The 25,681-nt window shown below is 39.3% G+C and overlaps 2 protein-coding genes across 3 annotated transcripts in view; one reads left to right on the forward strand and one right to left on the reverse strand.

The window, feature by feature from the left end:
* The window catches only part of LOC142341363 (uncharacterized), a 513,659-nt gene that overhangs the window by 191,677 nt on the left and 296,301 nt on the right, over positions 1-25,681 (forward strand). The window lies entirely within an intron of this gene.
* Positions 16,884-25,681, reverse strand: part of LOC142350405 (phospholipid scramblase 3-like) — a 38,922-nt gene continuing 30,124 nt past the window's right edge. Inside the window, exon 5 of the mRNA XM_075402254.1 lies at positions 16,884-17,314. Within this exon, the coding sequence (XP_075258369.1) occupies positions 17,101-17,314 (214 nt within the window). The 3' untranslated portion in view covers positions 16,884-17,100. The remainder of the gene's footprint in view (positions 17,315-25,681) is intronic.

The raw sequence follows: 25,681 nt of genomic DNA on the forward strand, positions 1-25,681 counted from the left end.
TTCTGCTTATTTGAAGACAGTGCGATATTTTCGTCGAAGAAACTGCTGAGAGCAGACCGAAAGCTGACTTACATTTTGTACTTGGTATACCAATAGTTTGATTATGTTTGGTTATCAGTTGGTGAAGCGTTTTCCTTCACCAGGCTACGAAATTTGGGAAGATTGGCGTGAACATTATTTGAGCACTGGCATGAAGCTGGGATGGACAGAAGAAGAGATGATGAAGTGGTTGCCTGCAAAATTGTGTGGGTGGGCTTTGAATGCAGTAAGTGATTTACCCAGAGGTTATTGGCGGTCGACTCCAGGGAAGCAAGCATGGACACTGACACAGACGTTGTATCATTTCGATATCCGATTGTCTGACAATCCACTTTTTTATGAGCGAAGCTACAGTTTGTTTGTGAGAGGGAAAGCAGGAAATAGGACGGAATTCAGTGAACCCAGTGGTACTGTGGATCAGAGAACGCGACAGCAGTGTTCTGAAAGGCAGGTGGTTGATACAAGAAGTAGCCTTGGCATTTCTTTAATTGATCAATTTCGGCAACCTGGCAGAAGTATTGAAGGGTTTGGCATTGGGTCCAGCTGTGGTTTGTCATAAAGAGGAGCTTTCGGTAAAGATCTGTCTGGAGATGTGGAAGACATGAGCTTTGCTGAGAGTGGTAGTAGAATAAGAATTCCAGGTGACGGCGATGAAGTGCAAACTGAACCTGAGGTCGAGTTTACGGATGAAATTTGTGGTCAAACAAATCAGGAAATTTGTAGAGCAGCGCTAAGCGAATATGAAAACAGTGATGAAAAGGAAATTCCAACAGAAGAAAAAGTCATTAAGCGGAGTGTTGGGTCCTGTGGACCAGATGAGCATCATGCAACGGAAATGGATTATGTACTGTCACCAGAGTCTGAGGAGATAAGCGATGAACAGTCGGATGATGACTATTTGTTTGAGGATATTTCGGATACAGATTTTTCGGATGTAGAAAAATTTGATGTCAACGATGGGAGAAGCGAGACAGGTTTTGCCGCAAGTTTGAACTCAGTAGCATGCGACAACGTAACTGCAATAACGAGCGATTTTGGCGGTGATGTCAAAGCTAGCAGAGACGATATGTTGGGAGCCTGGGCCTTGATGGAGTTAAAAGAAGGAGGTATGGACCTGAAGCTCTGCAATGCAACAAACGAGGCTGATGAGACACAAATGTGTATAACTGAGTGCACTGTGGACACTTTCGAGAATTGGACAAGTTCAGGTGGAACTGATAGGCTGTTGATATCTGAAATACAGAAGGGTCAAAGCAAAATTGCAGCAGTTGACCGAAGTAATTTTGCACAGTTGGGAAAGGAGTTGGAGGAATGGGTGCAATTGCAATTGAATGAAAGTCTACCTAATGGTAGTGTTTTGGTCAAACCAACGGATGGGCATCAAGGGGAAAGAGCTGGAATTGACAGGACAGGGAAATTCGATCAGAAGTCAATGGCTACAGTGTTGCACAGTTGGGTTCATAATGATCAACAGCCTAGGAGGGAGGACTCTGTCAGGTTTTCGATGGCAGTTGAGCAGAAAGTGGATAGAAGGATTGCATCACGATTTCCGGAGATTGCAAGGCTAATGCTGGAAAACCGATCGTTAAGCCGGAAGGAGAGGTGGAGCCATTTGGAGGCATCAAGACAACAGTCATGGCAGGATTACACGAGAAATGGTAGCTACAGTGGAAGGAGAGGTGGACATCCATTCAAGCAGCAAAGGAAGAAGGTATTCAAGTAAGGTGCTCGAGTGTATAAGGAGAGGGACGTTGACAGCTAAGTTATTCAAGTTCTTTTTAACCCAATTGTTGTCTACATTGTTTGAATCCATTTTATCGAAACAAGTTGATCAAGCACTATAGCCGTAGACAAATTTTTTTTCTTAAATAAGATGATTTAGGGAAATGTGTAGCTCTGGTAGATCTATATTTGTAGATTATTTTACTTTAGTGATTTTAGGGTCCCTGGGTAGAGGTATGTCAAAGGCAATAGAGTTTGATCAAAAATCAATGTTGATGAGTTAGGTAGAATATGTTAAAATGTGGAAATGCGAAAATGTTTTAAAATCTGAATTAATCAACCGCTATTCAAATTTTGGTGCAGTTAGATTATATTAACCCGGAGCTAAACATAAGTGGTTCACTTCACTAGATCGACTATTGTTGAAGTAGGTAGGAATAAGTTAATCGGGTCACAGGATAAGGCTTTGCAATTATTCGGGAGAATAATAATCTAGGAGGGAGGAGTGTAGAAAGCATAAGAATAAACTCAATAGAAATTTCATAACCAGATAGCGCTAGTTAAGTCAGATAATTTAGGTCAAGTTAGACGAGTTAATTAGGTGTTTGAAATAAGCGTTTTTTCGTAAAGTGTTATTGTTTTGAAAGCGCCAGGGAGGAGAATTGAGTGATATATCTTAAACAAACAAATTGATGAACAAAAGCATATTGAGCTGTCGATATATTTCGTTTACTTAGCAAAGTTGTATTTGTGCATCAGGCCAAAGTCCAAATGAGTGATTTAAGTTTAGATGAAAACTAGAGAGCGACGATTTGAATTGAACTAGATTTTTTGAACAGAATTAGAAATTAAATTTGAAGTAACTGGAAGTGTGATTTAGAATATGCAAAAGAATGGGCATTCCCAAACCTGTTACCCTCGACTTTTTAAGTTATGTTCATCATTGGAATTTGAAAATTCGTGGAGATGTTCCCCTTGATGATTGTCCATATATAATAGGGATACGCGGCCGGTTACACCTTTTTGATCTGAGTTACTTAAGTAGAGTTTTTGTTGATTTAGAGTAAAAAAAAGGCATTCTATCAGTTTCTTGAAATACCACCAAGCGGATGTTTCCCGCCCCCCCCCATGGAGGTTATATTAACCGGACTTTTACCAAGTTTTATTGGCATGTAAACCCAATAGTCCTCTCATGCTGGTATACCTTTCGGGCCAATCCGACCACCCAACTCCGAGTTATTAGCACCGGAAGTGGTATGATTTGAAGGTTTTCGATATTTTGAGCGAAAAAATGACTGTTCGAGTATGATGTAAGAGTAACTAAGGGTTGCAATGGGTATTAAGTCCAGAGTAATGTAGCACATGATCATGGGAAGGGTTTAGGAAGTTGTGGGAGAAATTTATTAGCATTTTGAAATAAGAATTGGCAGTTTTCACTAAAAAATAGTTAACACTGAAATTGAAATAGTAATTTCTCTAAAAGTTGAAGTCGGATTGACCTGAAATTTGGGGGATAGACTAATTTGGGTACGGGGAATCCAATTTTGAGGTCGGATTTGACCCCACACCAACCTGCACGGAACTAGCGCACGCCCGTGCTGCGGAACGTAAAATTTGAATTGCTCGTGGAGTATTGGTAGTAACCCTATGATTTTTGGAGGGTTAGTATAACTTTTCAAGGGCTTTCGATTGGTGATATTTTCATTCCCCATTTCCGACCGGAAGTTGGTGCTTTGGGACAACCCGAGTGCCGAAATCAGGAAATTGACTTTTTTGAGCGGCCGAATGACTTTGAAATGGTATTAATATGATAACTTGAGACAGTTAGTGACAAAAAATACCCACCCCAGTCAATTTTGACGAACTCGGATTTTTCAGGTTTAGGCACCCACGACTCGTTAAAAAATTTTCAAATTGCAAACGACTCGCAATGGCTGATCCGTTGGTCATGAAACTTGGCAAGCAAGTTGGTGGCACCTTATAGTTACTAGAAAATTTTACCCGAAGACATTTTGACCACTACTCCGCAAGTTATAAAGTTTCAAAATTTGGGGTCATCCGGGAGGTCGATGAAAAGTGTGCGCGGTCGTTGCTCGTTTTCTATTAAGAGTAAGGTCATTAAAATTGGTGAGTAGATGTCACTATGGTAGGGCTTTCGGTGCCAATAATTATTTTTATCAAATTGACCCTTCATCTTTGGCTATTGACCCCTAAGTGACCCCTAGAGGTGAAATTTTGAGCTTTTAGGAATATTAGACTTTTCAGCGGTTTTTAACTGGGGAATTGCATGAAATACTTTCAAAATTGGAAATTACAATTGATCTTTGGTTTAGGGTTGAGTTTAGTTATTTATTCTACACGCGATTTTTGACAGGGATTGATTGCAGCTAATTTTTTTTATAGCGAAAATAGAGTTATAAGAACTTTTCAGAGCAACGTTCAATGTTTACTAAGCAATCACTGATTGACATGTCAAGTGCATATATGAGACAAAGTGGAGTGGATTTGTTTACATAAGAGTCCAAAGGTCGTGTACTTAAGATAAGGAGAAAGTTGAACAATGGTTGGTAGCAGTTGGGTGACAGAGCATAATTTGATACTGTTTTTTTTGCCAAGCAAACAAAGCCCTCCTACAGGATGTGACAATTTCAAGTGTAAGTTGCAATGTTTACTTAAGAGATTAAAGTTTGTTTGCTTAAGATAAGAGCGTTTTGGTAGAGTATAAATTGAAGTAACACACACAGAGAGAGAGAGAGAGAGAGGGTCCAAACGATTTGCTGAGACACCGTAGAAGTGGAACACAGAAGAGATTTTGGCACAAGCGAGAGATAGTAGTTGGTTTAGTGGGACTAAACTTTAGAAGCTTAGTGTGAAAAGCAGAGAGGAGACTGAACTGTGGCAGTTTGTAATTGCAAGACCAGTTGGGATAATGTGAGCTGTTTTGATTTAGTTCATTTGGGAAATGAACCACGGAAATATGTATTAATATTGTAATTACTATTATAAATTGTCTTGAATTTGTCTTTTCCATTGATGTGCAAGTAATTCTCTTACCTTTGTTATCCATATAACTAGAATTGATATTACGAGCCCCATTGTGAATTAACTTATTTCAAGGCAATCTAATTTGCAACAGCATACAAGAGTGGAAGAGGGGAAATTGCAGAGTAACAAAGTAACGCTTGCTTCACCAATTCAAAACTTTTGGTTTATTTTATCTGATCGATCTTCTGGGCGACAGATCCCCCTCCCTGTTGGCCTAGTTAGAAATTCAGAAGACGACAATTAGTAATTTTTTATTTCTGAAAAATCCCTCAGTAATTAAAATTTCCCTGTACCAAATTTGTTCAGTAATTGTTTCATTTTTCTCGCTCAGCTGTTTATGCTCAAAATCTAAAAAATATATATATTTTTACCATTGTAGTGTTCTATAGTTTGCTTTTGTAGTATTTTATGTGTGTAGGAAAAGTTTATCTAATAGATCACTTTGTTGTTCAAATCTGACAAGAACTGTGAAACAGTGCAACATGTCACAACAACACCAAATATTAGCCAAAGGTTTTCCAGCACAACTGATTTCTTTCAGAAGAATTTCTCAAAAATACGAGTTAGTTACTGCCATTTCATACATATCACGCATACATATAAAACATATCAGTAAGCACTTGAGATGGACGGGCTATGTTGAAATTAATAGCCATTAGTTAAGGGTAATCAATTAATTAATTGGTAAGTTTTTTGCTACTGTTTTATCCAAATACTAGAAAATACATAAATAAAATTACCATTTAATTATACGTCTTTTACACCAAAGCCTTGATTAATAATTTAAGTAAAGAGGAGGACTGAGAAGACTGAGAGGACTGTTTGTATTTATTTCTTTTTCCGATTTTTATTGATCGAATTTGGGAGGCAATTATAACTAGCTTTGAAGATGGATGTCGCTTTAGCAAAATCAAGGCAGTATAGATAAATTTAATTTACCAAAAACATGCTCGCGTCTTAAACTTCTTTTTCTCACAAAACACAAAATGGGGATTATGATGACCAAATTAGAGTCAACTTATTCTAAAAAGCCGGCTATTTTATGGAATTTGTGTTAAAATAGTTCTGGTTGCATTATCTAGGGGCCCTCTTGTAATGCAGTTGGGGATATATTTCCTCACCCACTAAACCCACACAATTGATGTCGGAACAATTAAACATCTTAGCCCTGGTGACAGGAGTTGTTTTAAAACATATCTCTAGTCTAATCATTTCTTAATTTGTTAAAAGAGCACGTCTAAGTTTCACGTTGTTGGACAAAAGAGTCAAGTTTTTTGTTGCAATTTTGGCGGTTTTTGAATCATCTTGAAAGTTGCAATAACATTGGCAACATGCTGCAAGGGCACAAAGGGGGCATCAAGGGTTTTCGGAGGCATCAATTGATTGAAGTCTTTTCTCATCTTCTTTGAAATTGGCTCTGAAACTGTAGGCTGAAATGTTGTCAATATGGTCAGTACATCAATTTGTGGGAAAGGGGTAACTCACGTTGCCTAAAACCGGAGCGAGAAAAATCTAAAAAAAAACTACGGAGAAAAAACGCGTGCGAGACCGGAAACGGGGCGAACGAACGTGCCGTAAGCCGTTTTTACCTTTACGACTCGTGTTTCTCCATCTCGTCCTGGCGTTGTCTCCATGACTCTTCCCAGTGGCCAAATGCCTCTTGGTGTTTGGTCTTTCAACACCCAAACAATGTCGTCCACTTTGAGAGGTCGATCGTTGCTGTTTGACCATTTCGACCGTCGGCTAAGCGTTGGCAGATACTCTTTCACCAAGCGTCGCCATATATGGTTCATCAGCTTCTGCGTGTTTTTCCATGTCTTCAAGCTTGCAGGTTGCTGGTCTCCAAATTGTCCTGGTGGCAAGCTATTGAAGGGACGCTGGATAAGAAAGTGGTTTGGAGTCAAAGGTTCCTAGTTGTCAGGCTGCTCAGCAACGTTAGTCAGTGGTCTGGAGTTGAGGATTGATTCTGTTTCCACCATAATTGTTAGGAAAGTGTCAAAAGAGAGTCTTCTGGATCCTAGAATGAGGAGGAGCGTTCTTTTGGCGCTCTGGATCAAACGCTCCCAGACACCGCCAAAATGAGGGCCGTATGGGGGATTGAATTTCCACGTTGTATTGGCTACTGCTAAAGCTTTGTAGATTCTGTCATTGTCCAAGGCTTTAACAGTTTTCTTCAGTTCTTCAGAAGCGCCAACGAAAGTTTTCCCGTTGTCGCTGTAGAGAAGTTGGGGCTGGCATCGACGACTGCAAAATCTTCTGAAGGCATTGAGAAACGTATCTGTATTGAGGTCTGGACACGTTTCTAAGTGAACTGCTCGCGTCACCATGCATGTAAATATTAGACCATAATGTTTTTCTAAAATGCCTTTGGAATCTTCGATGTAGAAGGGTCCAAAGAAATCTACACCAGAATTAGCAAAGGGGAACTGTGTTTTTGTTGTTGGAAAACGAAAACTAGGTAATGGTGCCATAATTGGTTGAATGTTTTTCGTGTCAAAGCGTCGACATAAGAAACAATGAAACCGTACGCTTGCTAACGCTTTCCGAAGGCCAATCACATGGTAACGTTGTTGAATGAATGCTTTTGTTGGTTCTGTGGACTGGTGAATACATATTTGATGGGCATGTTCCAAGTACAAACGAACAATTTTGTCCTTGGCGTGCAAAATTATTGGACGTTTTTCCAAATCCAGTTGTGTTGGTGCATACTGCAACCGACCACAAGATCTGAGTAATCCGTCCTCATCCAACAGCGGATTTAAGCATCGTATTTTGCACTTAGAATCTAGTTTGATTCCACGTTGTAAGGAATTAACGGTCGAATGGAAAAAACTGTCCTGAGATAATTTCAGGCGATAATTTCGCGATAATTGAATGTCTTCAGTTGTGTATTGGTGATTGTTCGTTCGCATTTTCTTTGCACGATTAATTAGGTTGAAAACTGTTGCAACTGTCAGAAGAAGTTTGTTCCATGTTGAGAATTTACTCGGATCGACAATAGGTTTAATTGTCTTGGGACTTCTCGTGACTGCCGCACATGTTGCGCGTGGTTTGTTTATCTCATTCCAGGTCGACTCGCTTTGGCAAAGAAATTGGGGTGGATCTAACCATTTCTGCTGAATTTCGTTTGTCTCAAGACCGCGAGTTCCGTGATCGGCGGGATTGAGATAAGTTGAGATGTGATGCCATTGCTGGGGTGAAGAACTTTTATGAATTTCTCGCAATCTGTTTGAAACAAAAACGTTTTGCTTCTTATTTGAGGCTATCCAGTCCAAAACTACTTGACTGTCGGACCAGAGAAAAATTTGGTCGAATGTCAGTGTCATTTCTCTTTGGATCAGTTGTAGAAGGCGCACTCCTATAACAGCGGCTTCTAGTTCCATTTTTGGCACACTTATTTGTTTAATGGGAGCAACTTTGCATTTTCCCATGAGAAAGCATGCTTGTGGCGGAGTGGTTTGACTATTGGTTGTACGGAGGTAAGCAACGGCTGCCATAGCTGCCATTGAGGCATCCACAAATATATGAAGTTGGCTGCTTGTGATTTTACTGAAATTGTGAACAGTTCTTGGTATTCGGATTTCGGGCATGGCAAAGTAGCTGTTTAGAACTTTCTGGAGGTTATGGTGTAGTTCATGTGGTATCAAATCATCCCATTTTCTTCCAAGTTTCCAAATCTGCTGCAAAACCATTTTGATTCTAATTGTCAGGGGAGACAACAGGCCGAAAGGATCGAAGATTGAAGATACCAAACTGAAAATTTTCCTTTGTGTGTACACTGTTGCATCTTTAGGAAATTGTTGTAGGGGGAACATGACAAAATCGTCAGTTGTTATGTTCCATTTTTGACCAAGGACTCTTATGATCTCTTTTGTTTCGTCTTTGTCGTCGGAAGAGATTTCAGCAAGTATATCTGGTTGGTTCGAAACAAATTTTGTCAACCTGAAGCCACCTTTTTTCAGGCATCTTGTTGTCTGTGATATGACTTCTTTGGCTTCTGAAATTGTTGGCAGGGACTGAATGTAGTCATCCATATAAAAGTGGTGTTTAATAGCGTTCAAGGCGGCTGGAAATTCACTTTTGTTGTCTTCTGCACATTTATTGAGCACATAAATTGCGCAAAATGGTGAACATGTTGCGCCAAAGATTAATCTAGTGAATTGAAATTGTCGAATGGAGTTGTCTATCATCCAAAGGAAACGAAGAGCAGACTGGTCTTCTTGTCTCACGGCAATCTGCATAAACATTCCTTCGATGTCTGACAAAACAGCAACCGGGTGTTCTCTGAATCTCAACAGCACTCCAACTAAGTTATTTAGCAAATCAGGACCAGTCAGAAGATTTGAGTTCAGTGATTCACCGCGGAATTGTGATGCTGCGTTGGCAACTCTTCTCACTTTTCCGGGTTTGTTTGGATTAGTGACTGGATGATGAGGTAAGTACCATATTGACTCTGGGGGTGGTGCTTGCATTTCGACTGGCTTGACAAAATTTTTATCCAAGTCTGTTTGGAGTGTCTGGTTGTACTTCTGATTGAGACCGGGATCGTTTTGTAGTCGTTTTTGTAGACTTTTTAGTTGACTGACAGCTGAGAAATAGTTATTCTGGAGTTTCTTTACAGGTTTCCAAGGAAGGCCAATCTGATATCTTTCACCGTTGTGACAGATTGAGTTTTCCATTGTTTGGACTGCTAATTGGTCTAGTGAGCTGTCTTCATTCTGTTCGGGTAATGTACCTTCAGCTTCTATTTTCCAGAATCTTTGAACTAATTCGTCCAATGGTTCTTCTTCAGTGTCTTTCCGGCAGACATGGTAAATGAATGGTTGGCGAGGGGGCTTGTTTGAGTTTATTGTTTTAGGAGATAGCTCGTACTCTCCAGCGAGAGTCCAACCAAGCTTTGTTTTTACGCCGAATGGATGCTTTTTGCTACCTTGGATTACCTCGACTGGATATGTGAAGGGAAACGTATTGACACCAAGAAGGGCGCCTATTGCACCGTTGGCTATGTCAGGGAAATAAATGTGACTAAGTTCCTTGAAGGTGTCGCATAATTGATTGAGTTCAAGAACGTTAGCGGGTGATACATTGAGACATGGCGTGCTATAGGCTCTTGCAATGCTGAAGTGTTGACTGATTTTGTCATAAGGCGTTACTGTCACTGTTTCACTAATTTTGGACAGTGGCATTTCATGTTCAGTGTTTAGGTACTGCAGAGTTGTTGATGCTTGTGCTTCGCAGGGAAGCTCAAGAAAGCTAGTAACTTTATCCAGCAGGAAGGTGAACTGGCTTCCGGGGTCAATCAAGGCGTAGGTATCAAACACTTTACTTCCGTTTACAAATGAAACTGGTATTATTTGTAGTTGTTCATACCATTCAGGAGGAGGAATTGTATTTCGGTTGATACTGAAGTTTTGGGTCGGATTCGAAGCACTCAAATGGGCGCGTTGAACATTTTGTTGCTGTGATTGTCTTTTACCAGAAAACGATTGACCGTATCTTGTCTGCTGGCTCTTTGTACTGCTGACAGTGTCAGTACTTTTGTTTTGACTTTGTTGTTGAAAGGATGGCTGTGTTTGGGGGCTTGCTAGATTTTGTGTCGGCTGATTGGGATTGCTTGTTGAGAAGGCAGCGGTGGGCCGCTTAACTTGTTTCGAAGGATCATGCAAAGTTGTGTGGTGAAATCCTTTACATGTTTGGCATCGTTTTGTGGACGGACATGACTGCTTAAAATGTTTGTTGCTTAAACAGTTCGAGCAAAGATTGTTCTTGCTCACAATGTCATACCTTTGGTCTGGCGCACATTTCTGGTATTCAGGGCATGTTGCGAGTATGTGACTTCCTTTGCATTTCTCGCAAGACCTGTTTGACTGATCAGCATCTTTACGCGGAGGAAAGGGTGGTTGACCATGCTGGTTTGCAGGGCGACTTGAGTGCAATGAATTCGGTTTCCAATTGTTTTGTGAAGTATTAGAAAATTGATTCATAGCATTGCTGTTCCTATTATCATTGTTGTTGTTAATTCTGCTAATGCTATTACTGTTGTGACCGAATGTGTTCCAATTATTAAACGGCTTATGAACATTTTCTCTGTTGATTTTGTCGTATACTTGGGCCTGTACTTCAAGCCACTTCTGAAAATCAGAGACGGTTGGTTGATTTCCAAATGATGTTATTGTATACTCTGTCCATTTTATCAGAATATTATGTGGAATTTTTTCTTTTGCCTTTTTCATCAATGTTGAACTTTGCAAGTCGGCTTTGAAGCCTGAATATTCAAAAGCTTGCACTAATCGTTTGAGAAAAGAAGCAAAAGATACGAAACTCTGTTTGTTGTAGTCATTGTTCGGACGCCAGGCTTCCAGTTGATTGATGAAAGCATTCACAACAATGCTGGGATCTCCAAAGTGATCCATGAGCTCTTTCAAAGCAATTGCGTAGTAAGCTGGGTCACACGAGTAGGCTTGAATTTTTTCTTTGGCTTTTCCTACGACCGAGTTCTGTAAGTATGTTATACGGTGTGTATCCGTAAGGCTAGTATTATTGTGAACTAGGTTGAAAAAATTGTTTATCCACTCATGGTATTTCAGTGGGTTACCATTGAAATTTGATATTGTAATTGGTGGAAGTTTAATGGAATTTTTGTTTGTGGTTTGTAAATTAAAATTATTTTCAAACGGGATTGTTTCTGTTTGTATTTCAGTTCGTGGCTGAAACAGTTGCTTTCCAGAAAAAGACCAATTTGGAATTTGTTTCGAATTTCCCGAAATGTTTGGTTGGCTAATATATTGAGCAAAGGGGGGAAGAATGGCTGTTTGGTAGTTTGTAAAGGGATTTTCCGGAGTAAGCGGACAATTAGGTGGCTGAGATGATGTACAGCAAACAAGGTTGGTACCTTGGTTGTTGAGTGTTGTATTGGAGGGGAAAACAATTCCATTGTTTGGTTCTTCCGTTCGATTTCCATTGCTAAAATGAACTCCAGTTGGGTAAAGTGGGTTCTGAAATTGTTGGGAAACGTTTGTTTGCGCTACTGTTGGTAACGACATTGCTGACGCCAATTTAACGCTGTTCTGGTTTTCACTTATTGGAACAGCTGAAAATTGAGTGTTTGAAACAGTTTGAGCAGTTGCACTTTGATTGTTGTCAAAATGTAGGGGATTGTGTCGACTGTCTTCGTAACAATATGGATTTGGCGTGGTCTCATTTGTCACTCTATTTGTTCCTTTTTCTGAATGAAATTGACGCTGAAGCATTTGCTGATTCAAATTGCATGAACTTGATGTTTGGTATGTTTTGGTTTTGTTAACTGGACAGTTATTTTGAATTGAGTTTTGTAAATCTAATGCAAGACGTTGTATGCTTTGATCTTCACTTTTGTTATTTAAGGGAACAGAAGACTTTTCTTTTGGTCTAACTGTGGCATTTGCTGGTTGATTTATTGGCATTTCGGGCAATGTGATCAGCTTTGAACTAGAGAACTGGTTCAATTCTCCAATTGATGAGTGAATTAATTCCGGCTGGTTATCAATAGATTCAACAGGAAATAAGACTGCAGTTTGATTCATTGGAATGGAGGGTTGTTGAATTGAAGCAAACTGGTTGAAAGTGTTCTCTTGCTCTCTGAGAACAACTTTGTGTTCTGGGGATTGAGGATTACTCAAGACAAATCTGTCCTGAATGTTTGCTCTGGATAAAAGGGTTGATGCTGGTGTTGGGGCTGCTAACAACGACATTGATTGATTTATGTGTTCAGCCGTCGTAAAATTTTTTACTGGTTCTTCAGTCAATTCTCTAGTATCCTGCGCAAATTGGCTGTTGCTCTGAAGGAATTTGGAGAGAAGGTTGGGTTTATTTTCTCCTTGCGGAAGGAAAAACGATGGTTTCGCCGGTCTTGGGGGCACTGGAGGGGAGACATCGCTGGCAGGGTTCTTTACTGTCATGTTGTTTTGCTCTGAGTTTTGGGAAACCGGTGTCAATCGATGCAACTCGAGTTGTCTTCTTGAGGACTGTGAGATGCAGCTGATGTCATCGCGCACTCGAGTCGATGATTGACTCAATTGACCATCATCGTCGAGACTGTTGACTTCTAGTTCCAACTTTTCTAGACGAGAGATCAAGTTCGATTGACGCTTCATGACCGAATTTATGCTACTGGAGCTTACTTTTTCAATCATGATGCTGTCAAGGTTTGTCTTCAGCTCTTCAACGCTCTCCTTGATTTTGTTGATCAACAAAGAAAGAGTGCGGAAGCTTTTTCTCTGCTCAACGGATGTCTGTAAAAGATCAAGCTGATTTTTCATGTTGAGCTCAGTCATTTTGAACTTGTTCAATGCGTATTGTAACTTCTGGCTGTTTTCTTTTGTCATCCTGATGAACCGGCTGTAGTCAACTTGTAATGGTTCTGTTGTATTTAAAGTAAAGGTAAAGAACGGCTCGAAATTTACGGAGCGACGACTTTTTTGGTAAATTAAAAACCTCTTAAGTTTTTGTAGGCTAATCAGCCTAGCTCTTTTCGTTCAAAAGTAGCAACGCAAATTTTCACAAAAATAGGAATCCTAAAGGTGTTTTTTGGTGCTAAATCTAGCTAAAAATTTGCTTAAAAAAAGGAAAAACTAAACGTTCGCGCGTGTGTACCGTTGATTTGTTGAACAGGACCAAATAATTGCTTTCAATTTTTTTTACAGATATGACTTCGCAACGATTCGCCTGTAAATTTTAGTTCTCCCTTAAATAACAATCAAAGTACCAGAAAAAATTTTACTGAAGTGTTTTCTTTTTTTTTTCGTGTGGAGTTTTAGGAACAAATAAAACCAAACAATAAAACCTAAAACCAAACTAAATCTATATTGATACTTCTTCAAAGTAAGTTAACTTTTTTTAGAATTTAAAATGCGGTGTGACCAGGCAACCTGAGCTACAGACAAGCAGAGAAAACTGGTTGCTTAAAAGCTGGGTCTACTTTGAAGCTCTTTTCCAAGAAATTCTGTTTTGCGATTCTTATGAAGTTAAGGACAACTGCTACCATTAAACTGCTTGTATTTGTTTCTGGATATTATCTGCCACCTATGAATTGCTCATCTTTACTTTGGTGACTACTGCGACCCAACGGAAACACACTCCTCTTCAGTTGGTGACTACTGAGACCAAAGGGGGAAAAGGGACTTCTTTCGGCAACTTCTGAGACCGCGGACAAAAAAGAAGAGACGTTTGAATTTTGCAACTTCAAGGGACTATATGCGTGGATGAATTTGAGTGGGGAATTATTCGAGAGCTTTTGATTTACTTCTTTTTGAGATCTTATCTTCTCTTTTATTTCTCTTGAGAAGTTATTTTCAGTGTATACTACTCAATTAGCTAGATGCGCGGCTAGTAGTATGCAAAATGAAAACAAAATAAGTGTAAATGTCGGGTGCTCTTAGGAAAGCATACTACCCCATTAACTAGGCTCGCGGCTAGTAGTATGCAATTAAGATCAATTAAGAAAACACAAACCTCTTTGCAGGTTTTTTTTTTTTTTGTCAGAAGCTTTTCAGTAATTTTCTGTCTGTTGTTTTCGGTTTTGCAGAATGGTTATATAGTTTTTCAGCTTGTTTTTTAATGATCTGCGGAGGTATATAAAATAGCTCTTTTTTGAAAATTGATTGATTTTTTCTTTAATAAGAAAAAAAACGTTAGAAAAACGTTTTTTGATTTTTATATAACAGAGAAACAATTTTGCCAATTTTCTGTTGCTTCTTTGCAGTTTTGAATTAAATGAAATAAATTTTCCGATTATTTTCAAACAAACGGAAGGAGCTATTTCGAACGTGTTCTTGTTATCTACTGAAAATTTCCAATAAACATTAGAAAAATGTTTTTTTTTTTTTTAGTTTTTTGAGTAAAAGAAGCAAATTTGCAAATTTCAAGTTGCCTCTTTATAAGTTTGTATTTTCAATCAACTGATTTTGAGACTTGTTTTCCAACAAAACCAGGGGAGCTAATCAATGGGTTTCAGTGGAACTATTAAATGTTTTATTCAAAACGTTAGGAAAACGTTTTTTGAATTTTTTGATTCAAAGAAGCAATTTTTGTCAAAATTGAGTTGCTTCTTTACAAAATTGCGAAATCGATAAACTGATTTTGAAGCTTATTTTCCAACAAACTCAGGGGGGCTAATCAATGGGTTTTTTGGATTTATTAAAAGGTTTTCCCTAAAACGTTAGAAAACGTTTTTTGATTTTTTGTAGTCAAGGAAGCAAATTTTGTCAAAATTGAGTTGCTTCTTTACAAAATTGCGAAATCGATAAACTGATTTTGAAGCTTATTTTCCAACAAACCCAGGGGGGCTAATCAATGGGTTTTTTGGATTTATTAAAAGGTTTTCCCTAAAACGTTAGAAAAACGTTTTTTGATTTTTTGTAGTCAAGGAAGCAAATTTTGTCAAAATTGAGTTGCTTCTTTACAAAATTGCGAAATCGATAAACTGATTTTGAAGCTTATTTTCCAACAAACCCAGGGGGGCTAATCAATGGGTTTTTTGGATTTAATAAAAAGTTTTCATTAAGACGTTATAAAAACGTTTTTTTTGATTTTTGACGCTCAAAGAAGCACTTTTGCGACTTTCTCATTTTTGAGCAAAAATTTTACATAAGGTGTTCAACCAAAATAAAGTTGATTTTAAGTCCAACTGAAGTGTTCCATTCAAATAAAAATTTTACTTTCATGTAGATTTTTTGCGACAAATTGAGAAAATTGCTTTTGAGTTTTTCCGATGCAAAAAACGCTATATCGTTTTTTCGGGCAATTTGTGTTTTTTTTTCGTTAATTGCTGACTTGTAGTTGCTCACGGCTATTTCTTTCATAAACCGTCTACCAAAAGCTCGTTGGGGGACAATTTTTGTGTGTTTGAGATTTTTTGTCGCAAAAAAAATCACGTTTTTTTTGGATACGTCTAACCGGGGAAAGGACTTCTAAGGTGACGTCTGGAACCTCGGGCGATCATCTCTTGGTGACGTCTGTAACCAAAAAAATGCCAGGCCTTCTTGGTCGGGTGACGTCTGAAAACCCTTGAAAAAAAAACTCTTCGTCTTTGGTTGGCTCGTCTGCAATAAGAAACTGTCGTAGTCTTTGATATTAGTCTTGGGGTGTGCTCATGCCCCCTCTTTGTTTCAAAAAAAAAATTAAATTTAATTCAGAAGGTTTTATGTCCTTATTATCAAGGCGGATGGTCGCCAAAATTATGTTTTAAAACATATCTCTAGTCTAATCATTTCTTAATTTGTTAAAAGAGCACGTCTAAGTTTCACGTTGTTGGACAAAAGAGTCAAGTTTTTTGTTGCAATTTTGGCGGTTTTTGAATCATCTTGAAAGTTGCAATAACATTGGCAACAGGAGTGACAGAGTTGACACAGTGACAGTGAGCGAAAAATGGCTCAACAATGAGTATAGTCAAACAATGGCTTTTCAGGACTCTGTAAAGACTTGATCACAACACTGCAGCAAAGAATTTGTAGCAGAATTTGTAGGTCTGAGTTACTACCTGATCATAAGTGTTCAAATAGTTCATATGGTTGATCCCGCTTTTTCACCCTTATTTTTTAAACCTTTATCGTTTCACCTCGATTATTTCACCCTCTTATCCTTTCACGCTTTTTCACCCTTATTTGTTTACTATTTCATCCTTCTATCCTTTCACCTCGATTTTAATCCGTTAAATAATTGGGACTGTTAAATAATTGAGACTGTTCTTGATATGAAACTATCACAACAAACATGGGAATAAGTTATCCTCTTAATGATGAGAAAGCATGATTGGTCAGCGGTGGACCCGCAAAATAAGTATATTGACTAATTTTAAAAACAGAGCCCTGTCCAAATGCAACTGCGCAATATAAAAGTTTTAGTTAAAAGTAAGTCGTTTTGTGATTTCGGCGTGGGTGGTCGTTCAAAACAACGGCCAAAAACAAGCAAAACGGCATCAGTGTTCAACTTTTCCGGTTACAACACAAAAATCATTGAGGTTAAAGCCTTGCAAAACCAGTCGAATAACCAGCCGCTTTATTTCTTAATCTTTTTGTCTAATTTAGATCGTGAATGTGTGATATTGTCAGCCCGAAAATAAATTGGGAAAATACTTTTGTTTTCACTTCAGATGTTTGCCCACTTTCAATCAAGTTCAGCTAATTATATAGCATAAGAGTACTGATTCGGCAGCTCCATTATCAATTTAAGCTCCTGTTCATAAGATATGAGTTCTGGTTCAAAATAATGTCCAATAGCTGATATTTAGATTCCATCAATCGGGTCAGTTTCGTTCATCTATGATATCTCCATGTAAGCGTAGTGCATTAGGAATGCAGCGACAATTAAGGCTGCCTTCTGTTTGACAGAGAGGTCAATGTCCATCTCCAGGTAGAACATCTCGTGGTCCATGTTCACCATCTGCAGTCGAGGTCCCCAGATCTTCCGGATCTCTCCCAACTCCTCCCCAGAAGAGAAACTCTCGATCGTGATGCGGTTCTCTGTGTTGCATCTGAACAAAGATCACAAATTACTAATGTCATCAGCTTCTTGACTGAACGCTGGCAAGAAGAGCTAATGAGGCTGACTCTTACATTACTATTAAACTGTTTCCAGTTTGTCGATTATTACTAATTATATCTCTAAATTTCGTCTAGGTTACGCGCTTTATTCCTCTTATTTCTGATAAAAGGCGAACAAGAACATGTTGAAGTTTGTTGATTTATTACATATATTGGCGTGAAAAGTAAAAGTTACTTGACTTGAAGCAAGAGTGGAGCTATGTAATAGTTAGAGGACCCAGGGTATGATTTCATCGGCCTCTATAACTTCGAGGCAGAGAGCTTAGCTTGAAAGTTTGAACATAGAGTTAAAGAAATGAAAGTCTATTTTTAATCCTAAATTTTGTGTCCTATAGGACACTGAGTTTAGTTCAAAAAATTATACTTTCACTTCTGGAATCAAACCTCTATAAATAATCGGCTGCTTGGCTCTCAGAGACCGAGAAGTTTGGTTTATTTGAACTCCGGTATATTTTTAAGAAAATTTTTCTCACTAATCAGCAAAATTGCACTCTAAACTTCAATTTCAATTGAAATTAAACGTTTTCGTACCTTTGGTTCTTTAAATACGTTAGAACAAAATTTTGATCCTCCTCGGGCCTCGTGCCCAGCACCCGGGCGCAATCGCCCTCATGTCAGGCCACTAAGTTCGTCAGGCGGCTAAAATTTTGCTCTAACATACACAAAGAGAATCAATGGTAAAAAATAATCGAGTTTACAATCAATCAGAAACGTACGTTGAATACACGTAAGCAATATAAAAATGTTTGGGTCCTTCCCATTATCATAGACCCCCACGAAATTATAGCCCCCAATGATTGCATGTTAACCGCGATTTGGGGGCTATTGGTTATCTGACCACAGAGCTGGGGGAGTCTATAATGGGAAAAAACAAATGTTTTTACCGCTCAAATTGTCTAAGTTCCTTGCCCACTTAATTGACCTCCTTTAGTTTATTTTGCTTACCCTCCTTAGTTGCCGTACTTAGTCGACCTCGCACTAGTGAAAATCGCACTTCCCCCTTTCAAGCGGTGCAGGTGTTGTAAAAAGCACCTAAATTGTCGCCCTTTGATTCTCTAAATACATTAAAGGATAAATCCTAGTTCTCTCGTGCTTTGCGCCCAGCAATCGCGCACCAGCGCCCTCTAGTCAGGGCACTAAGCCCTTGTGTTCCAACATATACTCCATGAACTAAAAGCACTGGGTTCTTTCAAAGAGACAGTTTTCAAAGCTTCGACAAGCTATTTGAAAAAAAGAGGCAGAAAAGGAAAGAAGGAAAAAGATGACCGGAGAGAACAACTGTTTAGACTTCTATTAGTAACTGTTCAGGAACTGAGTTGCCGTTCTTTTCCTTACTGATCGAAAAAGAACTCCTCTTAAAAGACGGCAATTTCAGAGCAATTTACTATTAGAGCACTGCATTGTTTTGTTAGAGTACTAATCAACCTTGTACTTAGGTGGTCTAGAAGTTGAACCTAGAAAATGCAATGCAGGAAATGAGTACTCGTGCTTTTCATTCAAGCAAGAACATACAATCGGTTTTGAGCATTTTGTAAGAAACCGTGCTAACATATTAGCAATGGCACCCAAAGCATTTTCAGGTTGCATCCAACAGCGCATCAGAAATATGGCTGTAAGCAACCGACCGCCATCGCTCTCACTATGAACAGTTAACGTTGATATTGACTTCATAGATGAGATGGGGTGGAAATAATCTACAATTGTGGCAACATGTTTAAGCAAGCCCAGATTTTATATACAACTTTAAACTTATACAACAATTCATCCTGTGATACCCGAACAATTATTTATTTCCCAATTTCATTGATGCAGTAAAATTTATATGATGCTCTTAATTTAGTTCATTATCTTAATCTTAATCTTATGATCTTGTTTCAACTGTCTGGTTAGTTTCCCGCTTCGTGATCAGACATGTCTGATCACGCATTCACGTTGTGCTCGAGTGGTTTTAGTTTATTAATTTCATAGTTCTGATTTTCTGCAATTCAATTCAGTTTGCAAAACCTTCTCTTAATTCCCCGCTCTGCAAGTAAGCGAAACAAAAGTGAAAGTAGATCTCGCGCCGCGAATAGTCAAATAATATTCCCTTTGCAATCTCGCACCGCAAATCATCACAGCAAAATAATAAAGTACGACATAGCGCAGTCAGCAACGAAAAGAACACCCCTTGGAATCGACCCTTTCTGGGACAAACCAACACCGGATCCACCACTCCGCTGGGAGAAGTGGAGGGTACAATACAAACTGGCACTCTTAGCCAGAGAAAACATCATTTTGGACACGCTTCTCGGCCCAAAACCTGATACGTTAGAACTACCTCTAGAGCCAATCTACGAAGAGACAATTGTGGGTGCATCTGCACAATCAGAGAGGGAGAGGAACGCGCGCAACGCGCAACAAAAAATGAACTGGCAAAACAAATGCCAACGACTTATTGAGGTAGGCATCATGTGTGGCAACAAACCCTGGTCATTGTCAGACCGGAAAACAGTCTCCCTTCTTTACTTGAGCATCGGAATAGAGGGATGTCGTATCCTTAACTGTAAGAACCCGCATATCATGATAGACACTCTTGCTACTATCGATTTTTGGAAAATCGTGGAGGAAGCATTCATTCGCCCACGCAACATAACATTTGACAGACATGTCTTCCTGATCACAAAACAGCTTAGAGGAGAAACTGTCGAGCATTTCTATGGTAAATTAAAAGAACTGGCGGAAAACTGTCATTTTGAAAACAAAGAGGAGACCCTAATTCGAGATGTATTCATCACAAATCTGATCGATCCCGAAATCCAAAAAGAACTACTAAAACAAACGGTAGAACCGCAACAGGCGTTGGAACTCGCAATCAATATGGAACTCGGGATGCGAAATCAACACCAAAAACAACAGCACAATAAAATTGTTGTTCTGGCGAATGTCAATGCTATTCAATTCAACAACAACTCACGAAGACCGTATTGGCAGAAAAAAAATAATGTTCTAAAACAAAATAATAGATCAACGATGTATTGTTCGAATTGTGGCGGAATCTGGCTCCCAAATCATCGTGAAAAGTGCATTGTAAAAGGAAAGACATGTAACAATTGCGCGTTATTAAATCATTTTGCAAAGGTCTGCCGTAAACAGCAAAAGAACATCAACGTAAAGCCTCAAGATCCCAAGAAAAAGATGGTTCGGGTGGTAGAAGAAGAGCCACACCCAGAGGACTCGGTAAATTTCGTCCAACCGGCAAAACTCTATGAATCAGACTACAGCAGCTGTGAAGAGGACAACACAGTCGCAATGACCGAAGCCGCAGTGGAGAAAGTTGAACCCCTCAATATGCCTCTCAAGATTGGATATGTCAATACAACTCTACTCGTGGACTCCGGGAGTGCATGCAGTATACTTCATCATTCACTCGCGTCGCAAGTGGTACAAAGCAGCCCCCGCGCTTTCTGGATTCACGAATCGTCACCACCACAACTGCGAAACTTCTCTAACGAACCAATACAGGTACTGGGAAAGATTCAAGCCCCTGTAACGAGCAAAGGATGGGTATGCGACAAAGCAGCTTTCACAGTTGTGGCCGACGGTTTAAAGTCCTTAATAGGTCGTGATTTGTTCAACCAACTTGGACTTGCCGTAACTCAGTCTACACTTATTAAAGGTAACAGTGTCAACAACATCGCATCCCCTGAATTTAAAGAACAGATAGCCAAAAAATTTCCTGGTTCGGTATCACGCATTGGACGATCAAAAAGTCATGTAGCAAAATCTAAATTTCACAAGAATTTCCAACCTAGACATCGAAAAGGTAGACGAATTTCTATCAATCTTCAAGATAAAATAAGTACAGAACTTAGAAAACTATTAGCTGAAAAACACATTATAAAACTGTCAAGCTGTCCTGATAATTATTTCATCTCACCTATTGTGGTTACAGTTAAAAAAGACCAAACGATAAAGCTTGCACTGGATTCAAAAGTTTTAAATAAAGCTATTCATTAGAACAAATATCAAATGCCAAACATTGATACGTTAATTGAATCAATATCTCAGCAAATAAGCGCTCCCACTTCGCAGAACATAACGTACTTTTCTACGATTGATTTGAAATACGCTTATAGTCAATTAAATCTGGACATCAACACAGCTAATCATTTTAATTTTAATATTATTAGTGGAGATATGACTGGCACTTACAGATTTCAAACAGGATTTTACGGACTTACAGATATGCCAGCTGAATTTCAAAAAGCTATGGATTATACCCTAATTGGTTTAGAAAATACATATTGCTTTTTGGATGATATTTTAATTGTTAGCAAAGGGTCTCTGATTGATCACAAAAATTATGTCATGAAATGTCTTCAACGTTTAGACGACGAAAATCTTAGGATAAATTTTCCTAAATGCCACTTTGGTAAATTAGAAATTGATTGGCTTGGTTATCATATATCACAAGAAGGTATTTCGCCCCTCGAATCTAAGACCGCAGCAATTCTGGCTCTCGAAGCTCCGAAAACTTTAAAGAAACTCCGTTCATTTTTGGGATCCGTTCATTATATTGGGAAATTTATCCCTAATCTAGCCCAAATAAGTCATCCTCTTCGCCGGCTACTGCGGAAGTCTTCAAAATTCATCTGGACAACTGAACATGAAAATTGTTTTCAAGAAATTAGGACTCGCATAGCGAATGCAACTGCAAATAGTCATTACAATCCGCAACTTGGAACACGCGTGAAATGCGACGCATCCCGCTCAGGTCTCGGCGCGGCCCTCGAACAATTAACTGTAGATGGGTGGAAACCAATTGCATTTGCGTCTCGATTTTTAAATTCCTGTGAAGAGCGATATAGTGTAAATGAACTTGAACTTTTGGGTGTAGTCTGGTCAACAGAATATTTTAAAAATTATCTGTATGGAAAACAATTTAAAGTAATTACCGATCACAGAGCACTTCTCTCAATCATGAAAGAACATAGATCTAATAAATCATACAATAGTAGATTGACCCGCTGGGTCGATCGCCTTCTTCCTTTTCAATTTGATATTGAACACCTTCCTGGGGCAAAAATGGGTTTGGTCGAATATATTTCTCGCAATCCATCACAAAAAGCTAAAAAGATCTCTACATACGATGAAGAATTTATTGTTGCCAAATTGAATCTGATTTCGAAATCAATTAACGCATTAGAATTAAACACTGAACACCCTGCATCACATTTACACCAGTTATTAACAAATTACACTCTCAACCCGCAAAACACATCTAAAATTGAGATACTTGATCCCGTATTACAAACTACACCTAAAATTGGGACCACTCATAATTCAGTAAATTCAATTAACACCCGCGCTACGCGGGTACGCAAACATGTATTTTTTGCAATTCACTCGCTCCGCGAAATCATGCCTCAAATAGTATTTGTCAATTAAACAATTTAAAGTATGCAACACTCGCGTCACAAAATCCACTTTGCACCTCTCTCGCCCCGCAAAATACCAGAAACAACAACAAATTAATCCAAATTAGGAATAAAGTAACATACGCGCAGCGCGAGCATCCATTCACTCAATTACAAATCCCGCCAATCAAATCACATTCCACAAATACTTCTAAAAGTCATCACCCAGAATTAAAATCAGTGCTTTTTGCCTCTTGTCATTCTAGAAATCAGTTGCATCCTTCTAAACTAAATAATTCTAATCACTCATCATCCGTATTCAAATATATAAATACAATAGATAGTAGAATGCCTTCGAAAAAAAAATAACCCGAGTCCGATTCAATAATGCATCCCGCGCTGCGGATCAACCCTCAACTAGCGACAACACTACGCGCCCCGCAAGTACGCGATCGAATTTGCCAACCAGCTCTCGCGCGGCGAATCAACCCATACAAAATCTCAGTACACCGCATGCAACAAGTACGGCACAAAACACAACTCCCCCACCCCCAACTCATTCTTCTAATGCTAGTACCCCATTGACGCCGAGCCCGCACGTACCCACTTTCGATTATACCGTCTCCAAAATTTTTCATAAGTCTCTGATTGCCTCTCTAACTAGTAAGGACGCTGTTCTTAAAGAGGTCAGAGATTGTATCTTGACTAACAACGAAAGCAGATTAAAGGCAATAAACCCCTACATACACTCGTACTGGAGGGATCTGCACGTGCGCTCCGGGTGCGTGTGCATAGATGAACGAGTGGCTATCCCTAACGTGCTCCACGAAGCGCTGATCGACGATATCCATTCAAGTCACCCAGGTACCTGGGGCATGATTTGTATGGCTACACACTCCTGGTGGCCCTACATGCACAGGGAATCAATAGTTAAATCCACTGAGTGCAAACCATGCACAGCAATCGGTAAGAATCTTAAATCAATTATTCCCGCTAAACAATTCACTCCTCATATACCATGTGTTGAACCTAATCAAGAAATTCAAATCGATTTTGGGGGACCAGTTTTTGATGAAAAGGGCAATGAGGTGTACTTTTTGGCAGCAATTGATCGTTTTTCTAAATATCCAACTGCATATATTTACGACAAAGCTAATGGCCCAAATGTTTTGAAATTTTTGGACATGTATATTGAAACTCATGGAATTCCAAGATCTATTCGTCTGGACCAAGCAAAATGTTTAATTGGACATCAAGTAAAGACTTTTTGTAATAAAAACAACATCGAGATTATTGAAGCGCCGGTAAATGATCATCGTGCTATTGGGTTAGTGGAACGATTAATTCAAACAATAAAGAATAGACTTGCATGTATCAAAGAAGAGAAGTTATCTACACACGCCTTTCATGTAAAGCATGCATTAAAGATAATCATTCACCAATTGCGTATATGTAAACAAAGAACAACAAAGACCTCGCCCTTCGAAGCACATTTTGGAAGAAAGCCTAATACCCCGCTAAGCGTGATTGCAACTAAACCTAATTTGCTGAACCTGTCATACAAGCGTATTATAAATCATTATTTAGACGAGGACACAGTGATGCCCGAAGAGATACTGCCTGACGATAAGTGGACCAGTGGATATCGTAGCGATATCGAAGTAGAACTTGGTATGACCCGAGCTACAGCTGAAGCACGGCAGTACCAGGGAGCAGGCCAGTACAGATGGGGAACCACGATTCCTCAAGACCACGGCGATCCGCCCCATTCCCCTGAAAGAGCTTGCGGCCGAACTGAATCTTGCGAGAAAGGTCCATGGCAAGAGACGCTCGAAAAAGAACTTGGAGGGTTTATGCGAGGTCCTTGCCCCTGGGTCGCAAATTCTCAAAGTGAGCCCCACCACGTCGACCATAAAAGAACCGGGCAAGCAAGTAGTGACAGTTCGCAATAACGATATTGCGAAATTTGGCACAAAGTTGGAGAGGCAAACTCCACTGAAAGTTTATGCTGATAGACGCGGACTCCGTTCTGGAGAAAAAGTCGTGGAAGAGCTGATTCACAGCCATATCAAAGAGTTCACCCGAAAGCAAAAGGGTGACAAGAAAATGAAGCACAGGAAGAGAGAACCGGGCAGCGGGGTTTCATCGCAAAGATCGAATATCTCACGCGCGATGCGGGGACGCATTCCAAAATTACCAAACTTCTCTGCGATACGCAATCAACAACCTCCACTCTCGACTAGCGAACCAACCACAACTACATCTACTCACGCGGCCACAACATCATCTTCTACGCGTACTTCAGACCGTCCTCGTCGAAGCTCATTATATTATGGCTTCGAGACTTCTCCACCAGCTTCTGATATCTTGCCTCCACCGAAACGACCCCGCCGAGCGGGCGATGTGGAAAATTTTGCACCACCTGACACCATTGTCGAATCGGTACAGCAAATTGTGGACAATCAGCCCGAGGAACAAAATGTGTCACCCCGTATCGGTTCTGTCTCGCCTCCCGCTACCCGAAACACGCCTCTGCTATATGTGGACACCCCAACGCTGGTTCGGACGATGACAGCTCTCGAGGCAGAGAAACAAGATTCTGACAATGAAGATTGGAATTTGTAATGCTCGAAAACTGCAAAAAGAAAAACATCATATATTGTATTAATCATCGTATTTTTAGCTATGATAACCAGTAAATATATTGATATTATCTATTTAACCGGAGACCTTTTATTAATTTGTAAATATTGTTATTATATAAATTTTGAAAATTGTATTCTACAATTTTCTCTTGCTGCAAAGGGTATGTGATACCCGAACAATTATTTATTTCCCAATTTCATTGATGCAGTAAAATTTATATGATGCTCTTAATTTAGTTCATTATCTTAATCTTAA

Source organism: Convolutriloba macropyga, chromosome 1 (genome assembly GCF_964194025.1).
Source record: "Convolutriloba macropyga chromosome 1, txConMacr16.3, whole genome shotgun sequence".
NCBI lineage: Eukaryota > Metazoa > Xenacoelomorpha > Acoela > Convolutidae > Convolutriloba > Convolutriloba macropyga.